The sequence below is a fragment of the Sprattus sprattus genome (genome assembly GCF_963457725.1).
Source record: "Sprattus sprattus genome assembly, chromosome: 8".
Taxonomy (NCBI): domain Eukaryota; kingdom Metazoa; phylum Chordata; class Actinopteri; order Clupeiformes; family Clupeidae; genus Sprattus; species Sprattus sprattus.
Genome location: NC_137927.1, coordinates 5,066,752 through 5,088,682, shown reverse-complemented (window position 1 = coordinate 5,088,682; position 21,931 = coordinate 5,066,752). Strand labels below are relative to the sequence as shown.

Genomic DNA, 21,931 nt, shown 5'->3' with positions numbered 1-21,931 from the left:
ACAGTTCTATCTCTGTTCTTGCGTCTTATTTTGGAGAACTGAATGTAACTGATGTAATACGATCACTAATAATGATGTAACATTGACAAGGCATAACGACGTCACTGACATGATATCAAGCATAATTACCGGTGAACACCTTCATTGTGTTAGAAAGCACGTTTGAAAGATCAAACACATTGAGTGATGAAACACGAGCAGGAATATTAATTGGGGATGTTTCTAGAGAGTGGCTGTGTAATGCGTGACCCAGGAGGATTCTGTACACTGCCGTGTTTGTAGATAAAGGGGTAAGGGCATTGACTGCCCTATCAGTCCTGTGTGAAAGACTTCTGCAAGCTTTAAATACATACCAACAAACTCCACCCTTGGGGCTTTGGCAGTGTAGATAAATAAGCCGGTTTGGGGGGGAAACACTGTGGCCTTTACCTCCAGTTATGCTGTGTAATCTCAACTAATGATCTAACATAGTGCCGCCTGGAGCTCAGCACAAAACACACCGATTATTCTGTCTTTCCTGTGTTTTTTTCACCAACAGGATCACAACATCACCGGAATGGAGGAACACATGATGACAACAACAAGAAAAACAAAACTAATCAAAGACCAAAATCCCAAAAACATTTTCCGTCTTTACATAACAAATGGAGCAGATCGCATTCGAAAATATCTGCTGTCTAACCTAATAACAATTTACCATGTGAAATGATGAATACATTTACTCTAGTATACGGTTCAGTAAAACCAAAGCATCTAGGGTCTACCATTTGACTTTACTTTAATGTACCTGTTCCATGATGTCTTTGACCTTGTCCTGCTCGCAGTCTAAGATGACCCTCTTCTCCTGCTTGGTTTCCAGGTCCTGGAAGAGGGAGCGATACGCCTCGTCTTTGCGCTCGTCCTTCATGTTCCCCACATTGATGGCCGTCACATGCCACTTCCTCTCTGCTGCGGTGTCCAGGACCACCTGGAGCGTGGTCAGGCCTGCCACACACACACGCCAGAGAGGGATGGAAATATGTGCTTTTTAGAAGTTGCTTTTGAAGAGGTTCAAGACACACAAAAAAAACGCTGAATAATGGGTACAGGGAGAACAATGGGTAAACAGAGAGTTGGTTTGCAACACTAGCAAAAAATGAATCCTTCAAACACCAAACCTGTTTACCTGAAACTTACAGTATGTCAGTATATTTGTCATCAATAATGTGACAGGGAGAAATATGTGCACACACTCTGTGACTTTCTTCAGCTTTGGTGATGCTCGACCAGGACATATATTTATTCCAAACAGACATCACACTTAATTAGCTGCAGTGAAAAGAGCACTATCTCGGTGCACAAGTTGATTCTGTCTTTTGGAAAAACATTTAGTTTTTTTTTAATTTACGTAACATTGTTGAAATTAGTGAGACACTTTCTTTATCAGACATAGTCTGACAAGTCCAAACATCTGACTTCAAAACGTTTCCCATTTTTGAAGCGGAGCCAGTGATAATTATATCTATTTTCTTGACCTTTCAAGATCAAAGCGAGAAATGAGTTTGGCGAGGAGCAAACGTCACTGCCTCCTCCTCAGGCGCTGATAAGGGCTGGGAAGAGCTTTAACTCCACCGATAACAGCTAGCTGCGGGCCAGTTCTGGCCCTAACCTGGCCCCGGTACGGCTGACCCACACCAGGCCCGGGCCAGACCCATCTCTGAGTCTGCTGGGTAGTTTCTCAACCTTGGTCTGGGTCTTTGTTTTTGAAGAGCCAAGGAGGATGATGAAATAGCATAGTTTAAGAGAACGGCGTAGATAATGGATCTGTCCATAAATTCTAGCCATGAGCTCGGCTCTCCAACTAGGCTTGGGAGAACAGATACAACATTTGTACTTTAGGCTGTATCTGTGTCTGTTTCGTGTCTATGTCTGTGTCTGTGTCTGTGTGTGTGTGTGTGTGTCTCTGTGTGTGTGTGTGTGTGTGTGTGTGTGTGTGTGTGTGTGTGTGTGTGTATGTGTGCAAACGTACTTTATGCTTTATGTCATACTCAAAGTGCTGATCAGGACACTACATATCATGATAATAGCCTTTTGTCTTTGTTCTTTTGTCATGATGGGAGATGGTTAGAAGTTGCTCAGATAATTGATTCAGCCGTGTAAGTGCAGGGTGGCATCTCTCTCTTTCTCTCTCTCTCTCTCTCTCTTTCTCTCTAAAAGGAAATGTGTGGGCGAAAGAGGTCCTTGCAGTGACAGTATGTGGGTGGGTTTGTGTGTGACATGTTTCATACAGCACACACACACACACACACATACATACACACCGCTGAGAGACACACACTGCACTCACATACACATTCTTCACAGTCATCAGTCATGCCTATTTGCTGTGGAAGATATTTCTCTAGTTTGTGTGTGTGTGTGAGTGTGTGTGTGTGTGTGTGTTTTAAAGAGAGAGCGAGAGATAAAGCAAGAGAGAAAGGGACAGAGAGAGAGAGAGTGAGCCATGTCCTTGATGATGAAGGTTTGTGCTAGTTCCATAATAATTTTTAGGACACTTTACATTGTGCATCTCTGTATGTGTGTGTGTGTGTGTGTGTGTGTGTGTGTGTGGGGGGGGGGGTGTGTGTGTGTGTATGTGTGTGTGTGTGTGTGTGTGTGTGTGAGAGAGAGAAAGTGAGAGTGAGACTGAAGGAACTGAGGCACTTAAGAAATACTCAGATGAATGGAGGTGACATAATTTTCAGGAGTCACACCCCCAATTGAGATCGAAAGCCCTGTGTGTATTCCTGAGGGTTTCATGGGCTGCACACCTACTTACATATTCAATAAACTACATTTTTTATTTTGTACAAATACCTATTAAATCCCAAAAAATTTGAAACATGAAGACACGAATATATATTCTATTTTATTTAATTCTATTCTATAACCCTTGAATTCCAGGGCAATGTCTGCCAGAGCGTCCCCATGATGTTTAGCTTTTATAGTTGTTTTTTCCCCTCCATCTTGCCAGAGGGGTTGTTACACTAACATCTCTAACATCTCCCCCGATTCCTCCGGTCGTGATGCATACATTTCCCAGATCACATCAGCCCCAGAAACAAATCAGGTCATGATCCAGTCCTGATCTGGCGAGCCAGATAAAATATGCAGACATGTCTGTACAATATACATATAGAGTAATATCCCCCATGATGCTTTGCATGTTAAGATTTGCAAGGCATTACAGGACCCCTCAGGCACACACATTGACGCCCACAGAACGCATTCCCACATATGTTCAGAACAGACAGTGACAGGGCAAACATTCAATTGGTTCACCATATTTCCTCCAATGTTGTGCATTATTATTATACATTAGTCGGATTCCAGGGTACCCTATTTCCCAAGATTCTGTGGCATATTGCATGTCTTGAATGTCTATGAGAAGCATGCAATAGATGCCACACAATCTCATCATTGGGACTGCAATTGCATGCAACCCAGCAGAGAAACCAAACAAACACAAATCAGGTGCTGAAGGACTCAACAAATAGATCTGCAGGTCATCCTCTCATCACCACACCCATCAAGCTTCCATCCTACCACTAACACACACACACACACACACACACACACACACACACACACACACACACACACACACACACACACACACACACACACACACACACTCCCTCCCCCCCACACACACACACACAAACATACACTTACTCAAACTTACACACGCAGGTGCGCACACACATAAATGCACACACACATGCACACTTACACAAATGTACACTCACAAACGCACACAGCCGTTAAGCGGGCATGACAGTGAGCAGTGATCAAGGCAGTGACATAGCCACAGATGAACCAACCACATACTGTTACACACTCACTTATTGAGCCTCTATTTAGAACCTGTCAAACACACCAACTCCTCAATCTGGACACTTATTGTTTTTGACCATAATCATTTCTACATGGGAAAGGATTGTGGTTGTCAGCATTTGCTGAGCAATTTAGTTGTTTTCAATCTCCTTGCTGTGTTTGAAAAAGTATTATATTTCATCTGAAGTACCACATTAACAGTGGCTGACCAGAGGTCGCTGAGATGCAATTAGAAGAGAACAATCCTAACATCCTGACGAAGCAAGATTCAGACGCTGTCTGATCCTCTTTTAATTGCACAGACAGAAATGTGCTGTAACAACTGTGGGAAAATCTCTTTCTCAGACCACATTACCAGCCTTCCCATTATCTGCTCACTCATTGAATAAATTCTTTACTCGACAGATATCTTCCGAGGAGTTAATCAAAAGAAATGCTGTCTACTGTGAAAGCCTTCTGAACCACATGTATATGCATTGTTATGAACGCATATGGATGACCATGTGAACATACAGTCAGTATAAAAGCATAACATGCAGTCAGTATATACTGCATCAGTATATCTTCCAGAATCAACCTGTTCTTCCAGAATCAACCTGTTCAGGCAGAAGTGTGTTAAAGTCCATCGGTTATCATATATATATATATACAGTGGTGGCCAAAATTATTAGAACACCTGACAGATCTGAGAATAATTGCCATTTTTTTGCCTCCAAAACATGATTTAAATTCATAATGTTCATGAAACATGCAGATGGATGTTCTGAGCACAACAAATATCTGATGAAGTGAGTCCTACTGTTTTTATCCACTTTTAACTTGAATATGTGGTACGTCCACCTTTTGCATCAATTACAGCAGCACATCTCTCTGGCATAGAGTCAATATATTTCTTGAGAACTTCAACAATAATGTTATCCCATGCCTTCTGCAACTCAAGCCAAAGGTTTTCCTTGGAATTTACAATAGATCTGTCGAGTTTATTTTCCAACTTGCCCCGAATTTGCTTGATTGGTTTGAAGTCCGGACTTTGAATGGGCCGGTCCATAATTTTCAATGTTCCAGCAGATTCCTTGTCGCCGGTAGATCCGGCAAAAGTTAAAATAATGTTTAGGGTCATTGTCCTCTTGGAAAATAAATCCAGGCCCAATACGACGTCTCCAAGAAGGAACTCCGTGCCTCACCAGAATGTTGTGGTATGCTTTTGTATCCATGATGCCATTAATTTAGCCAAAGTCACCTGTTCCTGAGGCTTAAATTACACCCCACACTATGATACTACCCCCTCCTTGTTTAACTGTTGGCAAGAGACATTAATCTCTCCCCCTCACTTCGTGGAACATACACGCTTTGCTTCTTGCCAAACTATTCAAACCTGGACTCATCAGTACACAACACTTAAACCAATCTTTCTTTGTCCGTTTCTTGTATTCTTTTACAAATTTCAGGCATTACACTCAATTGTTCTCTTTCAGTAATGTTTCTTTGCTGTTATTCTGCCAAAAAGTCCTTCTTCTCCCAGTTTCTGGCGGACAGTTCTTGATGACACTGTTGCAACATTAGTCATTGTGATGTTTATCTCGTCACACAGTTCTTGTAAAGTCTTTCTTCGGTCCTGAAGAATTTTGAGATGCTTCACTTGTGTGTCTGAGTTCCTTTTTGAAACCTCTCCCCTTTCGGTTCTGGTGCCATGGTGGTCTAAAGTGTACTTTACAGTGCTTGGACTGCATCTCAAGTCCTTGGCTATGGGGCAGTAACTCCAGCCAGCATCAAAAAAAGCCTTTATTCGAACCTGTTGCTCACTCGTTAGCTCCTTCTTCACCTTAGCCATGTTCAAAGAGCAACATGTGCTTCAAGACTGCTTCTAGAGGCTTTGGATCTATACCATTTGGTGGTGTGGCCTCAGTGACAGAACCCTGATGTTACCAATCACTTAATGAGCAGGATAGGCCTTGTACATTCAAAAGAATCGCCGAGCTGTGTCCTAAGACTCTTGCATCACCATCAATTTAACCACAATAACACCTGACAATGATTACACAAGTAATTGGGCTTCTTCTGTGCAGGAACATGATTGTGTGACATTGACAGTGAAATAGGCCTAGCTTGTTTTTGTACGGAAAATGACCTAAATCTCATTATGATGACTCTATTCTATAGTTTTAGAGCATAATGATGACTTTGTAGATATTGAATTAGTTTTTAGGGTATTTTAATGGCAAATTCTACAAAAAACAACTGAAAACTCTTAAAAATGTCTAGTGTTCTAATAATTTTGGCCACCACTGTATATACAGTATATGTCTGTATATCATATATATATGTCTGTATATCATATATATATATATATATATATACTATATATATAAAACATAAAAAAACATGCACTGAACTGTATGAACTGTATGTTTCATAATATACCATGAATAACTTAGGATCTACTAAAACGAGTATCTGCTTTCCTCTTTTCCCATAATATCCAAAATGACAAGTGATATTAACTCCGTAATCCCATAATAGGCCACTACTATGGCTAATGGCTTCGCCCCAGCCCTTTGCCCTTTTCCTGGGCCACGGAAGTAAGCGTTTGTCCCTTAAGTTAGTCAGGAAGGAAAGAACGAGAGGGAGAGAAGGACAGAGAAAGAGAGATAGAGCCCCTTGCTGCGGTAGATAAATAAGCATAAACTCCTATAGTTAGTCAGCCATGGAGAGAGAGAGAGAGAGAGAGAGAAAGAGAGAGAGGGAGAGAGAGAGATAGAGAGAGAGAGAGAGAAAGAGAGACAAAGCCATAGGCTGCTGGTTAGGTTAGTCAATCATGGGAAGGACAGAGAAAGAGAGATAGAGCCCCTTGCTGCGGTAGAGAAATAAGCATAAACTCCTATAGTTAGTCAGTCATGGAGAGAGAGAGAGAGAGAGAGAGAGAGAGGGAGAGAGAGAGAGACAGAGAGAGAGAGAGAGAGAGAGAGACAGAGAGAGAGAGAGAGAGAGGGAGAGAGTGAGAAAGAGAGCCCAAGCCAAGCTGCTGGTGTAAATAGTCAGTTATGGAGTAAGGGTAAGTGTAACTGCATATCCTGTGTAGGATGACAGGGGATGAGTGTCTCTTCCTGTCACTTCCTGGGTCGCCAGTATAAGGAAGCAGTGGATGGTTTTCTCCGGGCAGAGAGAGAAAGACAGAGACAGGGAGGGAGGAAGAGAGAAAGACAGGAAGGGAGGGAGAGAGAGGGATAAAGTGTGAGAGAGAGATAAATGAGAAGAGGGAGGGAGAGAGGGGGATAGAGAGTGTGAGAGAGAGAGAAAGGAGAAGAGGGAGGGAGAGAGAGGGAGGGAGAGTGTGAGAGAGAGGGAAAGCAAGAGAAAGGGAGCTCGGCACAAGCACACGGGTGGGTGTGGGTTTGACACGCCAGTCTCAGTGTGTGAAGGTGAATCATATGCAAAGCCAGCAGCGCTCCTCACTGAGGTTTGAACACACACGCACACAAACACACACACACGACTAACACACATACACAAACACACACACAACTTACACACACTTACATACACACACACACACACGACTTACACACACATTTTCGCATATACTGTATATTCATACAATTGTGCATGTAAGATACAGGCTCACACACAAACCGCATGCAAAGACACAAATGCACTTACTGTTACTAGTATGCAGGCATGCATACACACACATATACACGCACACACATACATGAAAAGGAACATACAAGCACACGTCTATATGCATGCACATACACAATCACACACATATACATGCGCACACACACAATCACACACATATACATGCACGCACACACACACACTCAATCACACACATGAAAACCTGTATTAACACACATAGGCCCGCAAAAACAGTTACAGGCAAGGACACTGATACAAACATAACACGCACAACATGTGCATGCTCACTCTCGCTGTCTCTCTCGATCTCTCTCACACACACACACACCAACTCTCACACACACAAACCCCAAAGTAACCCCTTAATTACATCAACAAGAAAATTGGCCTACATATTATCACATAAACACGCACACACACATCGAGTCCATGAAAAGCAAGCTACTAGGATGCACATCATAAACTCGGTTGCCATGGGAATGAGGTCTATGTGACCTAATTAAAGTGAGCGATGATGAAATATGCACAGTGGCAGAGGTTTGGCACGGCGATGGCAATCTGAACTCTCTCCTCTCTGCCATGGTTCTCCCAGTTACACTGTATGACATGTCTCACATCACACCAGGTTCCTCCCAGCAGCACAGGAAGGACTGTCGGCATGGAAGCTTTTAATAGAAGTCATGGGAGAGAGAGAGCAATACAAAACAGACAGAAGCAATGAAGAGAGAGAGGGAGGAGAGAGAGAGAGAGAGAGAGAGAGAGAAAGAGAGAGACAGAGAGAGAGTGGGGGACAGAGAGAGACAGAGAAAAAAAAAAACAATAAAGACTGGCAATGCCAGAACGCAGAGTCTTCTCTGGAGTAACCTCGATTACCAGCCTGTAGCTTATGAAAGCACAGAGCACTTAGCCTTCATGAAAACAGCCCAGCCTGCACAGTCTCTATCAGCAGCCGCCACACAGCCCACACAGCCTCAGACAGACAAAACAGAGAAGGAAGTGATGAAATGCCACTGAGAAGCTTCAGGCCTGAGAGACAGCAGCGATTCTGGCTGCTTCAGAGCGGCAGGGGCGAGGGTCTCCGCTCGTGTTTGTTCCCTCAGCTCTGAGGGAGGTGATATTGAATATGGCCAGTCAGCCATGAAGCACTGGGCAAAAGGCTACGACCCAACCAGGACAGGGAGAGAGCTACTGGGCCTTTTCATTTTTCTCTTCCCTAAAGAGCGGCTGGAATTGCTTTGGCCTGCCACTCTTGGTCTGGCCCAGTGGGGCGAACCAGCTCAAGGAAGCGGCAACAATGGGAGAAAAAAAATAACTTGAAGTTAAGAGTCTGACCCTAAATAGTAGCAGGATCTGGAACAGATGGGGCCCTGACATAGCCCAGTTCCGTTATTGTAACAAAAATAAACCTCTTTTAAAGATTTATTTTTGGGCTTTTTGGCCTTTAATCGATAGTTATTAGTGAAGAGTGGGACAGGAAATGAGAGGAAAAAGAGGTGGGGAGTGGACAGGAGAAATGACATCAGGCCAGAATCAACCTGTGTCCTCCATGGGCATCAAGCCCAAATGTGGTCGGGGCTACTGGTTGCGCCACAGTGCCCCCTAACAAAAATAACCTTCTGAGGTGATTTGCAAAGCGTCTGCCGGCCAGCTGTCTAATGTTAGCACGTTAGCAAGCTAGCTACCCACAAACCAGAGCCAGGTAGAATCTGTTTGGTTCTGTAACCTGGTAACCACAAGCTAGGAACACCTTTATGCGGAAAGCGACGAAGGGTTTGCCTCCCTCCTGTGTCGCTTGTATACCTCTTTCGCAGTCATACAGGTAAGTGAACTTAGCAGGTTAGCATACCTCTGTCACTGTCGTACAGGTAAGTGAACTTAGCAGGATATCATACCTCTGACGTACAGGTAAGTGAATTTAGTAGGTTAGCATACCTCTGTCGCTGTCGTACAGGTAAGTGAACTTAGCAGGCTAGCGAACTTAGCAGGCTAGCATACCTCTGTCGCTGTTGTACAGGTAAGTGAACTTAGCAGGCTAGCATACCTCTGTCGCTGTCGTACAGGTAAGCGAACTTCTCCCACTTGTAGTACTCGATGAGGCTGAGTAGGGGACCCTTGATGTCGGGCCGCATCTGGATGATGAACTGCTGGGTTCCGTCCAGGGGGAAGCTGGGCGTGATGAAAGACACGTGAAGTGTCCCGCAGAACGATGTTATTGTGTTCACTGACTTCTTGTCGTAGAACCCAAATATGGCATAGACTCCCCTTGAGAACTGTGAACAGACTGGGAGGAGAGAAAAAAAAGAGTAAGTATTGAAATATCCATACACACTTCCAGACACTGTTAGACACACACACACACACACACACACACACACACACACACACACACACGCACACATAGACACTCTAACACACAGACATATATACATACACACACACAAACACAGACATACACACATGGGTGCACATACACACACTCGCACACACACAGACACTCTCACACACAGACATATACAAATACCCACACAAAAACACACATACACACACACACACACACACACATTCTCTCAAACACAGACGTATACACCTACTCATACACAAACACACACATACACACACAAACACACACACACACGCACACACAGACACTCTCACACACAGACATATACACATACGCACACACAATCACACACGTGCACGCACACACACACACACACACGAGCGCACATTAAGTAGTGATACAGATAGCATACACACTATAGTATTTATGCAAAATGGAGTGAATGATGTCATCTTTTTAGTTTAAACAGACCTTAAGCCCTACCAGTAAACCTTTAATGTTGAATATTGAACAGGATCTGGAAAAGAAGCCCTGTTCCGAAGGAGCTGGTGCCTTACCAGCCTGGGTAATCTCCTCTGAGGATTACTCTCAGCAAAATTGGGGAAGCTCTTGAGGATGGACTTGTTGATGTTAAAAGCATTGCACTCCCTTTGACATGGAACCAGTAACGTTTCGTTTTCCCACTAAAAAGCTAATTAATGCATTTCCTGAATCTAATCCTACAAAGCGTTTTTTTTTTTTTTTAACCAGTCTCTCAACACACACATGTGTATTACTAAACCAGGCAGTACTTTTTGTGAGATGAGCCATGCCTCATTTCAAAGAAATCCTAGAAACAATTTGTGTTACTGCCTTTTGGACTGGATGAAGAGGGGTGCGATAAAAGGGTCGTGGATTTCTCTGCATTCTGGTGTGCTCACACACCTCAGCCACGGTAATCTAAATCAGGACCGACTGTATAGAGTACTTCAGATTTACGTGAAACACACTTATTTAGTCCTGCTGACTCTACACACTCCTGTGTGTGCTGTATATATAAATATTGTATAGAAGAGGGTGTATGTGTGTGTGTGTGTGTCTGTGTGTGTGCACATGTGTGCTCGTATGTGTGTGTATGTCATGTAAGTGTGTAACGGGATGTGTAAGTGCATTTGTATGTTTGGGTGTGCATGTGTGTGTGTGTGTGTGTGTGTGCGCACGCTTGCCATTTGAGAGGCCCTGACTGATTGCGGATGTAATCAGCGTTATTGATGGCTGCAGATGCCGACCAGTGTGATTAATGTAATGACTCGTCGTGTGCTGGTGCTGTGAAAGCGTGGGCGATGTGCTGACAGCAGGCATTTAAGGCTGCGGCTCGGCCCCATTACACTGCGCCATCACTGCTCAGATTGTGTGGAACTGGAGCTACAACTAGAGCTACAACTGGAGCTACAACTAGAGCTACAACTGGAGCAGGTGCTAGGGCTGGAACTGGAGCTGGGCCTTTTCTGTCTGCTGTCAGAAAGTTGGGGAGAGAGCTGGAAAAAAATAATCTCTCGGGTGGGTTCTGGACATGATTTGTGTTTGTCTGCGTTTGGATCACATACAACAAAACAATGTCTCTTTCTCTCTTTCTCTCTCTCGCACACACATACACACACACACACACACACACACACAAAGACACACAGACACACATACACACATACACACACACACACAAACAGACACACATACACACACACACACACACACACACACACACACACACACACACACAAACACACACACACACACACATTGAATGACCCTCATCTCATCAATACTATGTTTCCCCTCTATCCAAGTAGACACCCTTTAACTGAAAACATTCCTCAGCTGAGAACCCTTGATAGCCACTCCGAGATTCACCAAATCTGGAACAGAACCAGGTCTGAACCGACCTGCCTATGAACAAAGCAGAATTTGTCCAATAGCTATTTGAACGAGGTGTGTGTACGTGTGTGTGTGTGTGTGTGTGAGTGTGTGTGTGTGTGTGTGATGGAGATTTCACTGCGCTCGTTAAGACATCCCACTTGATTCTGTCAGTATGTGGCAATGCATCTTAGCCCTGCTAAAAGATGGCAGTTGGCATGGAGGGCACCACCGCTCGTCCAGAGACAGGTGGTTCTTCCCCTCCACTCTGCCCAAGGGCATGGCGTTTCCCACACCAGGCCTGGCACAGCCCTCTTGCCCAGCACGATGCCAGCCTCTGCCCACTCACTGCGCACCAATCAGCCAGATGCGACGTCTCTAAACATGATGGTCATTACAGATGCCAGCCAATGCCAAGGCTTCTTAATAGAGGAGGGTTTTACTGATGCTTCGCGTTTGATATACTTAAAGCATTGAATTGTTTGACATCAACATTCCATTAATTCAAAGCTAGAGTGCAGAATGACTGGCAGTTATTTTTAAAATGATGACAGATTTTGAGTGAGGAAAGGGAGTAAATTCCTCTGAGGCCAATCGGCTGTGGGGATATCCTTTACCAAGCCAACTCTCACTCCTGTCATATTGCTTAGCACAGTATCCCCCCTGTGCCCAACTGGCTCACTAAGACCGCTATCTGTATTTAATGGTGAGAGAAGCCAACCGTGTCTGACTGAGAGACTGGAGATCCAAAGAAAACCCATTAAGACCCGGTCACGTATGACTGCTTTCAAATGACTCAAACGTCTTTGGGTTTTAAAACTTCCCTCAGGAGTCAGGGATGGACCCAAATCGGAATACATTACTCGGAAAGGCAAAAATAATGCAATGAAAACAGATATTTCTTTGACACGTAGTAGCTCATTATTATTTGAAAGAAGAACATTTTGCTCCATGATTAAAACATCTGTGGTAGAGCTGTACAAACACATTATTGTCTGTGTCTGTGTCTGTGTCTGTGTCTGTGTCTGTGTCTGTGTCTGTGCCTGTGTCTGTGTCTGTGTCTGTGTCTGTGTCTGTGCCCGTGCCTGTGCCTGTGCCAAAATTGCCAGTCTCTGTATCTGTATAACATTTATTGGCAATGCAATTGCTGTGCCTTCAAAGCATCAAATTGATTTGCTATTGCCATATCATTTATGATGAAATACATTTCCACATCCCCATATAGCACTTTTCATCTATCTCTCTATCTCTTTTTCATTTAAATGTTTACCTAAACTAAACTGAACTGTCTGAACCCCACCACCACTTTTATAAATCGAAAGATAATATTTTGCATTGGAATTAGGAACTATTTACAGTATAGATATATAGAGAAATCAGTTGAAGGGAATAATCTTAAATTCCAATGATGCTACATGTGTGTGATTATTTGTCTACTTCTTTTAAACAGTAGAGTAGGGGGTTAAAATAGGGGCTATCTGGGGCTCAGCCCCAGCACATACACTAATCACTGTTGGGGACGTTCAACCTCACCACATCCATCTTCAGCAATATATTTTTAAACTTGGCAGTCTAAATAATTCAGATAATGACTAAAACACGTTTTCACTCTGACCATTATGTCTAACTCTAGATTAATTGCAGCTCATGGTACATGTAGCAATTTGTGTCAAAAGTTTCACAGGGTTTCCCTTTGTGCTGGGAGTGGGGTTCCCCAAAAGCCACCCGGCAGATTAACCCTGTCTTTCGTCAGACAGACAGTTAAAAGAGGTAGATTGATGGCATGGTAAGGAGGGGAATGAAAAGGAGACCTGATTTAATTAGTCTGATACCTATCCTACCTAAACAACAGGCTACGTGATAATTGTGTTAATTGCTATAGCATTTAAGGAAAGATAGCTAACAACAAGTTGCATTAAATCTTGGCAAGCTAGCTTACTTTAACTTATACTGGCTGGCAAACTAGCTAGCGTGGTTTGAGAAGAATCTCAGTGTAAAAAAAAGTACAGTATATATAAAAAATGTATTTAGAACCTGGATTTCTTTTTAAAACCTCTAACCTATACATCAAACTGAAGTTGAAGGGATATGAATAGACCAGCCTTCTTAAGAATGACAATGACATGGAATTAATATACATTCGGCAGTATTGAAACACACACATGCATTAACTAATGAAGTCATAGCCAGGAAATGAATCAGACTACCTTGCTTTACCATGGTCTAATTTGTTTGACTATAGTCGCGCAGCTTTGAAAGAAATCCAGCTGCCGAACCAGGCTTTTGTCTAGCTCCTATTTAAGATGCCTCCTCCACCTCAATGCAAGAGTTTCCCTGAGTGACAGTCGGGAAGTCAGCTTTCAGCCCGCTGCCTGCTGTGAGCTGACGATCGTTTTAATCTTGTGGCCATCCAAAATGATTTTTGGATTTTAAAGAAACAATGGCTGACACACAGACATGTCATGGAGCTGACTTTTATTTTGGAATAATAACGAGCAACTTCGGGTACAAGCATCATTTGTGCTTTCCCAAATAATGTATTTGAGTGCTGGGGGACATTACAGGTCACTGAAGGACAGTTATGAAGTCTGACTGTTTAGATCATTAAAAAAACAGCCCCAACTACATGACATGGCTTTATAACAATGTAATTAATAAGTATTAAATACGACTGTGTACTTCACATTTAAGAACCGAATGCAAATCCTCGCTAGCCCTAAATTGAACTCTTACCATATCCACATAAATCATAGTGTCACAACGTGTTCTGGTGATAGAAGTACACTGAATGTCCATACTTCCTCAGGGCACTCAATGTAAAGTGTCCTGGAGGCAGTGCTGAATAACCTTCACAAGGGGCCTTGGAGGGCGCTATACCATCAATGGCTCTGGGGGTATATTTAGCTGGCCTCGTTAAGCGTCCTCATTCTCCATCAGTCGACTCTGATAGAGTCCAGCTCAAAGCAGTTAAATATCCAGCAAATGCAATCCAGAGACGTGCAAAGCAGTTAAACATCCAGCGAATGAGATGTGCAAAACAATAGGCATTCAGAAATAATCTTCTATGCATGTAACCTGCATATGTGGCAGCATGTGTGTACGAGGGACCATGTGTACCCTACTTAACTCTTTCTCCGTGTAGAGAGTGATTTCACAAACATGCATCTATTCGCAATTGGCCATTTGCAGTTATCCTCACATGTGTTTAAGCATTATTTACAGTAGACAGAATTGAAAGTGTTTCCCATATATTTCCTGCTCTGGTCCCCTGGCCCGTATGTTCTCAGATCACACACACACCTATTCAAACACATTATGAATGCAGAATAAACACTAGTTCCAGCCGTGTCGTTTCTGTATGAGGTGAGGTATCAGGTTGCGAACAGCTGGACATCTGATTGATGGACATTGCTCAGCATTATCAAGAATCCCAGTCATGCCAGACACAGACACAGAAATAGGAAGACATGAACCTAAATAAACTAAAAGTTTAATCCTATTAGCATATTCACACACAAACGTAGACATACATCCTCTTCTTAAGTACACACACACACACACACACACACACACACACACACACACACACACACACACACACACACAGATGCACACACTCACACACACACACACACACAGAAACAAAATGCTGCATTCCCCTAGTGTCCTGCCTGCTGTCATCACTAATCTAGTTATGTCTCAGTCTCATTAAAGCCTTAATGAGACTTTATCATCAACATTGTGAACCCCCCCCCTTCCAAAGCACACACAAACACACACCCATCAGTCATGATTGCCTCCTGTTCCCATGACGACGTGGACTGATGACAAGACAGCACAAGTGAATCCCCAAACATACTTCACAATGTGCTTTATCAGATAATCTCAGCGCCATTTTGTGTCAACAAATTTCTCTCTCTCTCTCTTTCTATTACTGCTGTGCTCACTCTCTCTCTCACACACATATGCATACACACATGCACACACATTTAGAAAGCAATGCACAAAGGGTGTGACAGGCTTTGGAATAGAACATTTGCCTACGGAAAACATAAGAGAAAAGAAAGGGGGAAAATCAAGAAGAAAAGACAGTAAAAGAAAAGAAGAATTGGTCTGCTTTGGAGAGGAGATGAAACAGGCACAGATGATGTCATTAGAAATTCAGATTTTCTCATTAAAAACACCCACCAATCACAGGGATCCTGTCTCCTGTGTGTGTAGTCTATAGTATACTCGTGTGTGTGTGTGTGTAGTCTATAGTATACTCGTGTGTGTGTGTGTGTGTGTGTTTGTGTGTGTGTAGTCTATACTCTTGTGTGTGTGTGTGTGTGTATGTGTGTGTAGTCTATAGTATACTCTTGTGTGTGTGTGTGTGTGTGTTTGGTCTATAGTACACTCTCTTTGTTTACTTCCGGTGTGCGTTGACCCCTGTCACGAAACCGCCGTGTGCCTCCAGTCAGTTAAACAGACGAGACCGAGACGGGTTTCTGTTTAAGAGGCAAAATGACGGAACAAACGACAAAACTAAAGTTGTATGTAGCATTTTTCAAGCTGAATTTAGCGATCACAGAAGCAGCTCGTCTTTAAGTTATCACCTTAATGCAAAGCACCCGACAGAAAGCAGTCTCAGGTTAGATGGACCCCAACCCACACTCCACGACTTCTCTAGAAAAAAAACTAGACCAGTCTGTGAAAAGGTTACCAACGCTGTAGCAGTTTGGGTTGCCGGTGACTGTCGGCCCGTCAACATAAGATTTAGTCTTTAGAAGAAAAAAGGATGAAAGGCAGCCCGTTACTTTTGTAAGTCGACGGACGTTAGTAAAGATGATATAGTGCAGTTTTTTGTGCGTTATCTATCTGTTATTCTACAAGAGGACATGCTTTTCTGTGGAGAGCTACCAACTCGAACTACTGCGCAGGAATGCTTGGTGCTATTTATGTTAATAATAGATTGCAGCCACAGATTTAAATAATTATTTCAAGTATTTGAATCATTATATTGACCTATTTGAACATTATTTGAACCTATTTGTTTGCATGTCTGAAGCATCACCTATTTTAATCATGCCTAGCTGAGTGGTCTTGTTTGCATGTTTCATCCCTTGTTTTGAGTGCATGCTATCTTTTGGGTCTATTCTGGTTTTATTTCCTTGCTTGTTTGCTGTGCACAAATAGGCCTAGGCCTACTGCAACTAAGTTCTCTGTGTGGTTTTATTTTGTTTTCTGGGGCAATACAATTTTGATGTGGTGCACAATACAATTTTAATGCAATATCTACATTTACATTTTCTTTCTTCTGCTGATGTTGCTTTTTGTGACACATAACAATCGCTTTTAGTTAGAATGAATGGATTATAGATTAAATTAGCCTAATGGAATATAGATTAGCTCAAATAAGATGGGTGTCTGTTGGGCCCGGAGCTGTTACAAATACGAAAAGTTGGGCCTCGGAGTCGAAAAGGTTGGGAACCCCTGGTCTATAGTACATTCTCTTGTGTGTGTGTGTGTGTGTGTAGTCTATAGTACACTCTTGTGTGTGTGTGTGTAGTCTATAGCAGGAGTCCCCAACCTTTTTTGCACCACGGACCGGTTTAATGCAGGCAATATTTTTCACGGACCGGCTTCAAGGTGTGGCAGATAAATACAGCAAAATTAAAATAACACCACCTAAGTGCATGAAAAATACAACTCACCATAACGATGAATCAGTGCTTGGTCTTCATGTGCCGAAGCAGTTTTGAAGGCTTCATTGGCTCGTTTGCTAGCTTGTTGCCACATATTATACAGAGCGGACTTGGTGCTTTAAAATCACCTGTTGCGATAAACCTGCATTTTAAGTATGACTCCTGGTATTGACTGTTAAAAGAAGCTTTCTTTCTTGGAGGTCGTAGGCTCCTGTTCTGGCTCCTCAGTTGGCCTTTTCCGATTTACAAAGAAGCTCTCTAAAGACGTTTGTTTTTTTACTAATTTTCGCTAGTTTGCGGCTTATTTTTTAAGTGACGTATCACGTGAACGAGACAAGCGTCTAGACGTGACAAGAGGCACAGGCAAATGTTACGTCCGGGAAAATCCGGTAGTTTTTCAAAATAAAACACCTTTCAGACTCTAATAGTTAATACAGCGGAAATTATATAAATGATGTATTCTTTCTGTGTGGCCCGGTAACAAATGCCTCACGGACCGGTACTGGGCCGCGGCCCAGTGGTTGGGGACCACTGGTCTATAGTATACTCTTGTGTATGTGTATGTGTGTGTGTGTGTGTGTGTGTGTGTGTGTGTGTGTGTGTGTGTGTGTGTGTGTGTGTGTGTAGAAGAGTCTAGTGAGAGTGTCTAGAGTATGGTCTGGAGAGTGCTTTGGCTGCTGCTGAGGGTTGTGGGTTAGGGGTCAGCTCGTTTTGCCCTTCTTCAACCCCTCCCCCTTCATTAGACACATCTAGTTCATCAGACTACATCTCCCAGGGGGCTCTGCATGAGCCAGTCCCATGTGGCTCCTGCTATTTTTAAGCACACACACACACACACACACACACACACACACACACACACACACACACACACACACACACACACTCACACACACACACTAACACACACACACACACACACACGCACACGCACACGCACACGCACACGCACACGCACACGCACACGCACACACACACACAAACACACACTGCACAGAACCCAACATGGTTTTGGAAGTGTTAGCCACATGTTCACAGGTCTGGATGCAACCAATGTAACCCAGTTTCCTACGCAGCTCTCTGGGCACAAAGGCGCTAGGGAGAGAGATAGGGGGAGGTGAGAGAGAGAGAGATAGGGGAATGTGTAAGAAAGAGAGAGAGAGGGGAAGCTGAGAGAGGGATTTTGAGGAAGGTGAGAGAGAGAGAGACATATAGTGTAATGTGTGAGAGAGATATAGGGGGATGTGTGTGTGTGTGAGAGAGAGAGAGATAGAGGGAGGTTAGAGAGAGAGATATTGAGGAAGGTGAGAGAGAGAGATAGAGATAAAGGGAGGTGAGAGAGAGAGAGATTTAGGGGAATGTGTGTGAGAGAGATAGAGGAAGCTGAGATAAAGAGAGCGATAGAGGAAGCTGAGAGAGAGAGAGATATAGGGGAATGTGTGAGAGATATATAGAGGGTGGTGAGAGAGAGAGAGAGAGAAAGGGGAATGTGTGTGTGTGAGGGGCCGTTTACATGAAGCCTAGTTTGTCAAACTAATACAGATAGCCCTATCATTTAGACGAACACTCTCTATCCGCACACGGTATCCGCAACAATCCGAATCGGTAGAAAGTGAGTAGATTTAACTCAGTACGGGGGCTGGTGTTCGTCTGTATGGATTCACGCAACCTGATGTCATTGCCCCACGTGATCGCTTTGTGATTTCCAACCAATTTATATATCACTTATTCTCCGTTTACATCTCACTCATGGTGGGTCTCGAATTCACTGTCATTAATCCAGCCTACTGATTTTTGTTTAGAAATAGTTCCCATTCATTTCGCTGGCAGTTTGTGCTTGAATTCGTTTCACCTGTGTTCATTTTCCTTGCCCCAATTTATCGTTTTTTGCCTTACCTGAAATGTTTCACCTGTGTATTTCTGTCCCCCCTGCTATAAATTGTTCTGTCCCTCTTTAGTTCACTGTCGGATTGTAATTCTTTTCAATGCGGATCTATGCCCGAATTATGTCTTTTCCCGAGTGGTATCGTATACGATTTTCTGTTTTGCGATCTTCTGTGTTTTGCCCTTGGAATTCTGTTTTTGCCTTTTTGGATATATTGCTTGTGTTCTGTTTTTGGAAGAAAATAAATCCTGAGTTTTTTGCAATCTGGTTTGCGATTGGGTCCTTGCCGTGAGAAAGCCTAACATGTAATGTGTTTAACCGTGTGCTGTTTAGTCTTTTCTTCTACGTTTTTCAAGTTTTTTCAGTTGTATTTAGCAGCGAGAAAGAGATAGATAGGGGGATCGTATGAGAGATATAAGGGATGGTGAGAGAGAGGTAGGGGGAGGTGGGGGTGAGGTGAATTTCTTATTTCTTCTGGTGTGTAGCTGTGTGCACATGTCTGTGTGTGTGTGTCTATGTGTTATGTGTATATAGGCATGTGTGCCTATGACTGAATGTGAGTGGGAGAGAAAAGAGAGGTTCAACACAGTAAAGCCACACTTCCTAACATGATCTCTGGTGACCCAGACCTGAGAGTGTGTGACCCTGCCTGTCTTTCCCAGCTAAGGGGGTGTGGTGGGAGAGAGATGGCTCCCGGAGCCCCTGAAGCTCAATCCTGCTCTTGTGCATGCAGGCCTGGGCTGACTGGCAGAGGGCACTGGGCATTGTGGGATAGCCCTGGGCATGCGGGGAGGACTTCCTGCAGCTGGCCAGAAAAAGCACAGAGAGGCTCAGTGATGGCTGGACACACGCTTTCAGACTGCCGGATGAGAGCACAAAGGGAGATGGGAAGAGCTGTGTGTGTGTGTGTGTGTGTGTGTGTGTGTGTGTGTGTGTGTGTGTGTGTGTGTGTGTGTGTGTGTGTGTGTGTGTGTGTGTGTGTGTGTGTGTGTGTGTGTGTGACAGAGAGAGAGAGAGAGAGAAAGAAAGAGTGTGTAAGTATGTGTGTACAAGACGATTGCTACCATGGAGACAAGCAGAGTGATGTTCACAAAGCCCATGCTAGTGTGTGTTGTGGTTTGGATAGAGTGCTGAACAGCACACACCCCGCCAAAGAGCCAAATGCAGGCTACAGGACCTGCTAAGAAACACACGACCTGCAACCTGCAAGCCCTTTTGAAACACACTTTGCCTGTCCCGGCAGTCTATTAGAGACTGCCTTTTGCAGTAATTATATGTCAAGGACTGTGAGGTTATAACAGATAGCTCCATCTTAGGTAGATGCTGTGACATTTAAAGTTCATGTAAGACGGGGAAGCTTCTGGTATGTCTTAATCATGGAATAATGCAACCAGGCGTTTCTGTAAAATTTCCTCCATCCATAAAACATGGCCATGTCTGAAAGCTTGTTTGTACGTCGGATGCATGCGTGAACTAGCTGGTAAAGTAATTAAGCCTGAATTTTTACCTGAAGATAATTCTTCTAGGACGGACAAAATGCTGACCAAATACATAGACAAAAACAACAGTTGCCACCTTTAACACAAAAAAGACCCTTTTCAAATGACTCTTTCTGAAATGACCCACCTATGTGAAAGCGAATGCCAGACTCTCGCCAGATCAGGGCCAGCACAGGCTCGGATCACTGTTTTCTTGGCAGCAGACTAAAGCTATTCCCACCATCAGAGGTGAAACTCCACCCCCGTACCATAGACCCCATCCCCCTCACTTAACCAGGATACAGCAGCTGGAAGCCCACTTTTCAAATACAGACGGGTACTCTCCCTCACACACACACACATGCACACATAAACACACACACACACACGCAAACAGACGTGTAGTCTCTCTCACACACATACACATACACACAAACAGACATACACGCCCACACTCACACACACACACACACACACAACACAGACACACATATGACACTATGACACGGATAAAGTATCAGTTAAATGAATAAAAAAAATAGATAAAATAAAAAATAAAAAAAACTGTTTGTGTCAACCCACAAAACTATACAGGAATTTGACATTCAGCATACAGTTATGAGTGAGTGCTGAGCCTATTTTCTCTTGGAAAGAGAAGGGTCAGGACAGAGATTACTGTCCGGGTTGTCATCCTCTAACTGCTACCATGGTAACAAGAGAGCTCTGTTTTTGTGTTGTATACAGAGAGAGAGAGAGAGAGAGAGAGATAGAGAGAGAGGGAGAGATAGAGAGCGAGAGAGAAAGACAGCGAGTGAGAGAGAGAGAGATAGAGAGAACGAGGTAGAGCGTAAGAGAGCGAGAGAGAGAGCGAGGTAGAGGGTAAGAGAGAGCGAGGTAGAGAGTAAGAGAGAGAGAGAAAGAGGGAGCGAGGTAGAGAGTAAGAGAGAGAGAGAAAGAGAGAGAGAGAGTTCTAGGCCAGCATTTACTGTAACTGAACGGAAGCCCCTGACAGCCCTTAGAAGGCTGTGTGCGTTTGCGTGATTGTGACCTTATGTATGTATTTCTTATGCCATTGTGTCCTTATGCTCTCGTATCTTATGCTTTTGTGTCCTTATGCTCTCGTATCTTATGCTTTTGTGTCCTTATGCTCTCGTTT

At 43.5% G+C, this 21,931-nt stretch overlaps 1 protein-coding gene across 2 annotated transcripts in view; it reads right to left on the bottom strand.

Moving 5' to 3' along the window:
• The window catches only part of gria2b (glutamate receptor, ionotropic, AMPA 2b), a gene marked incomplete at its 3' end in the record, with an annotated part of 42,042 nt that overhangs the window by 11,764 nt on the left and 8,347 nt on the right, over positions 1–21,931 (bottom strand). For both annotated transcript variants that reach the window (XM_080843334.1, XM_080843335.1), the window contains exons 3-4: positions 9,536–9,775; positions 788–984 (exon numbers count right to left, since the gene is read on the bottom strand). In XM_080843334.1, the coding sequence (XP_080699460.1) occupies positions 788–984; positions 9,536–9,775 (437 nt within the window). The remainder of the gene's footprint in view (positions 1–787; positions 985–9,535; positions 9,776–21,931) is intronic.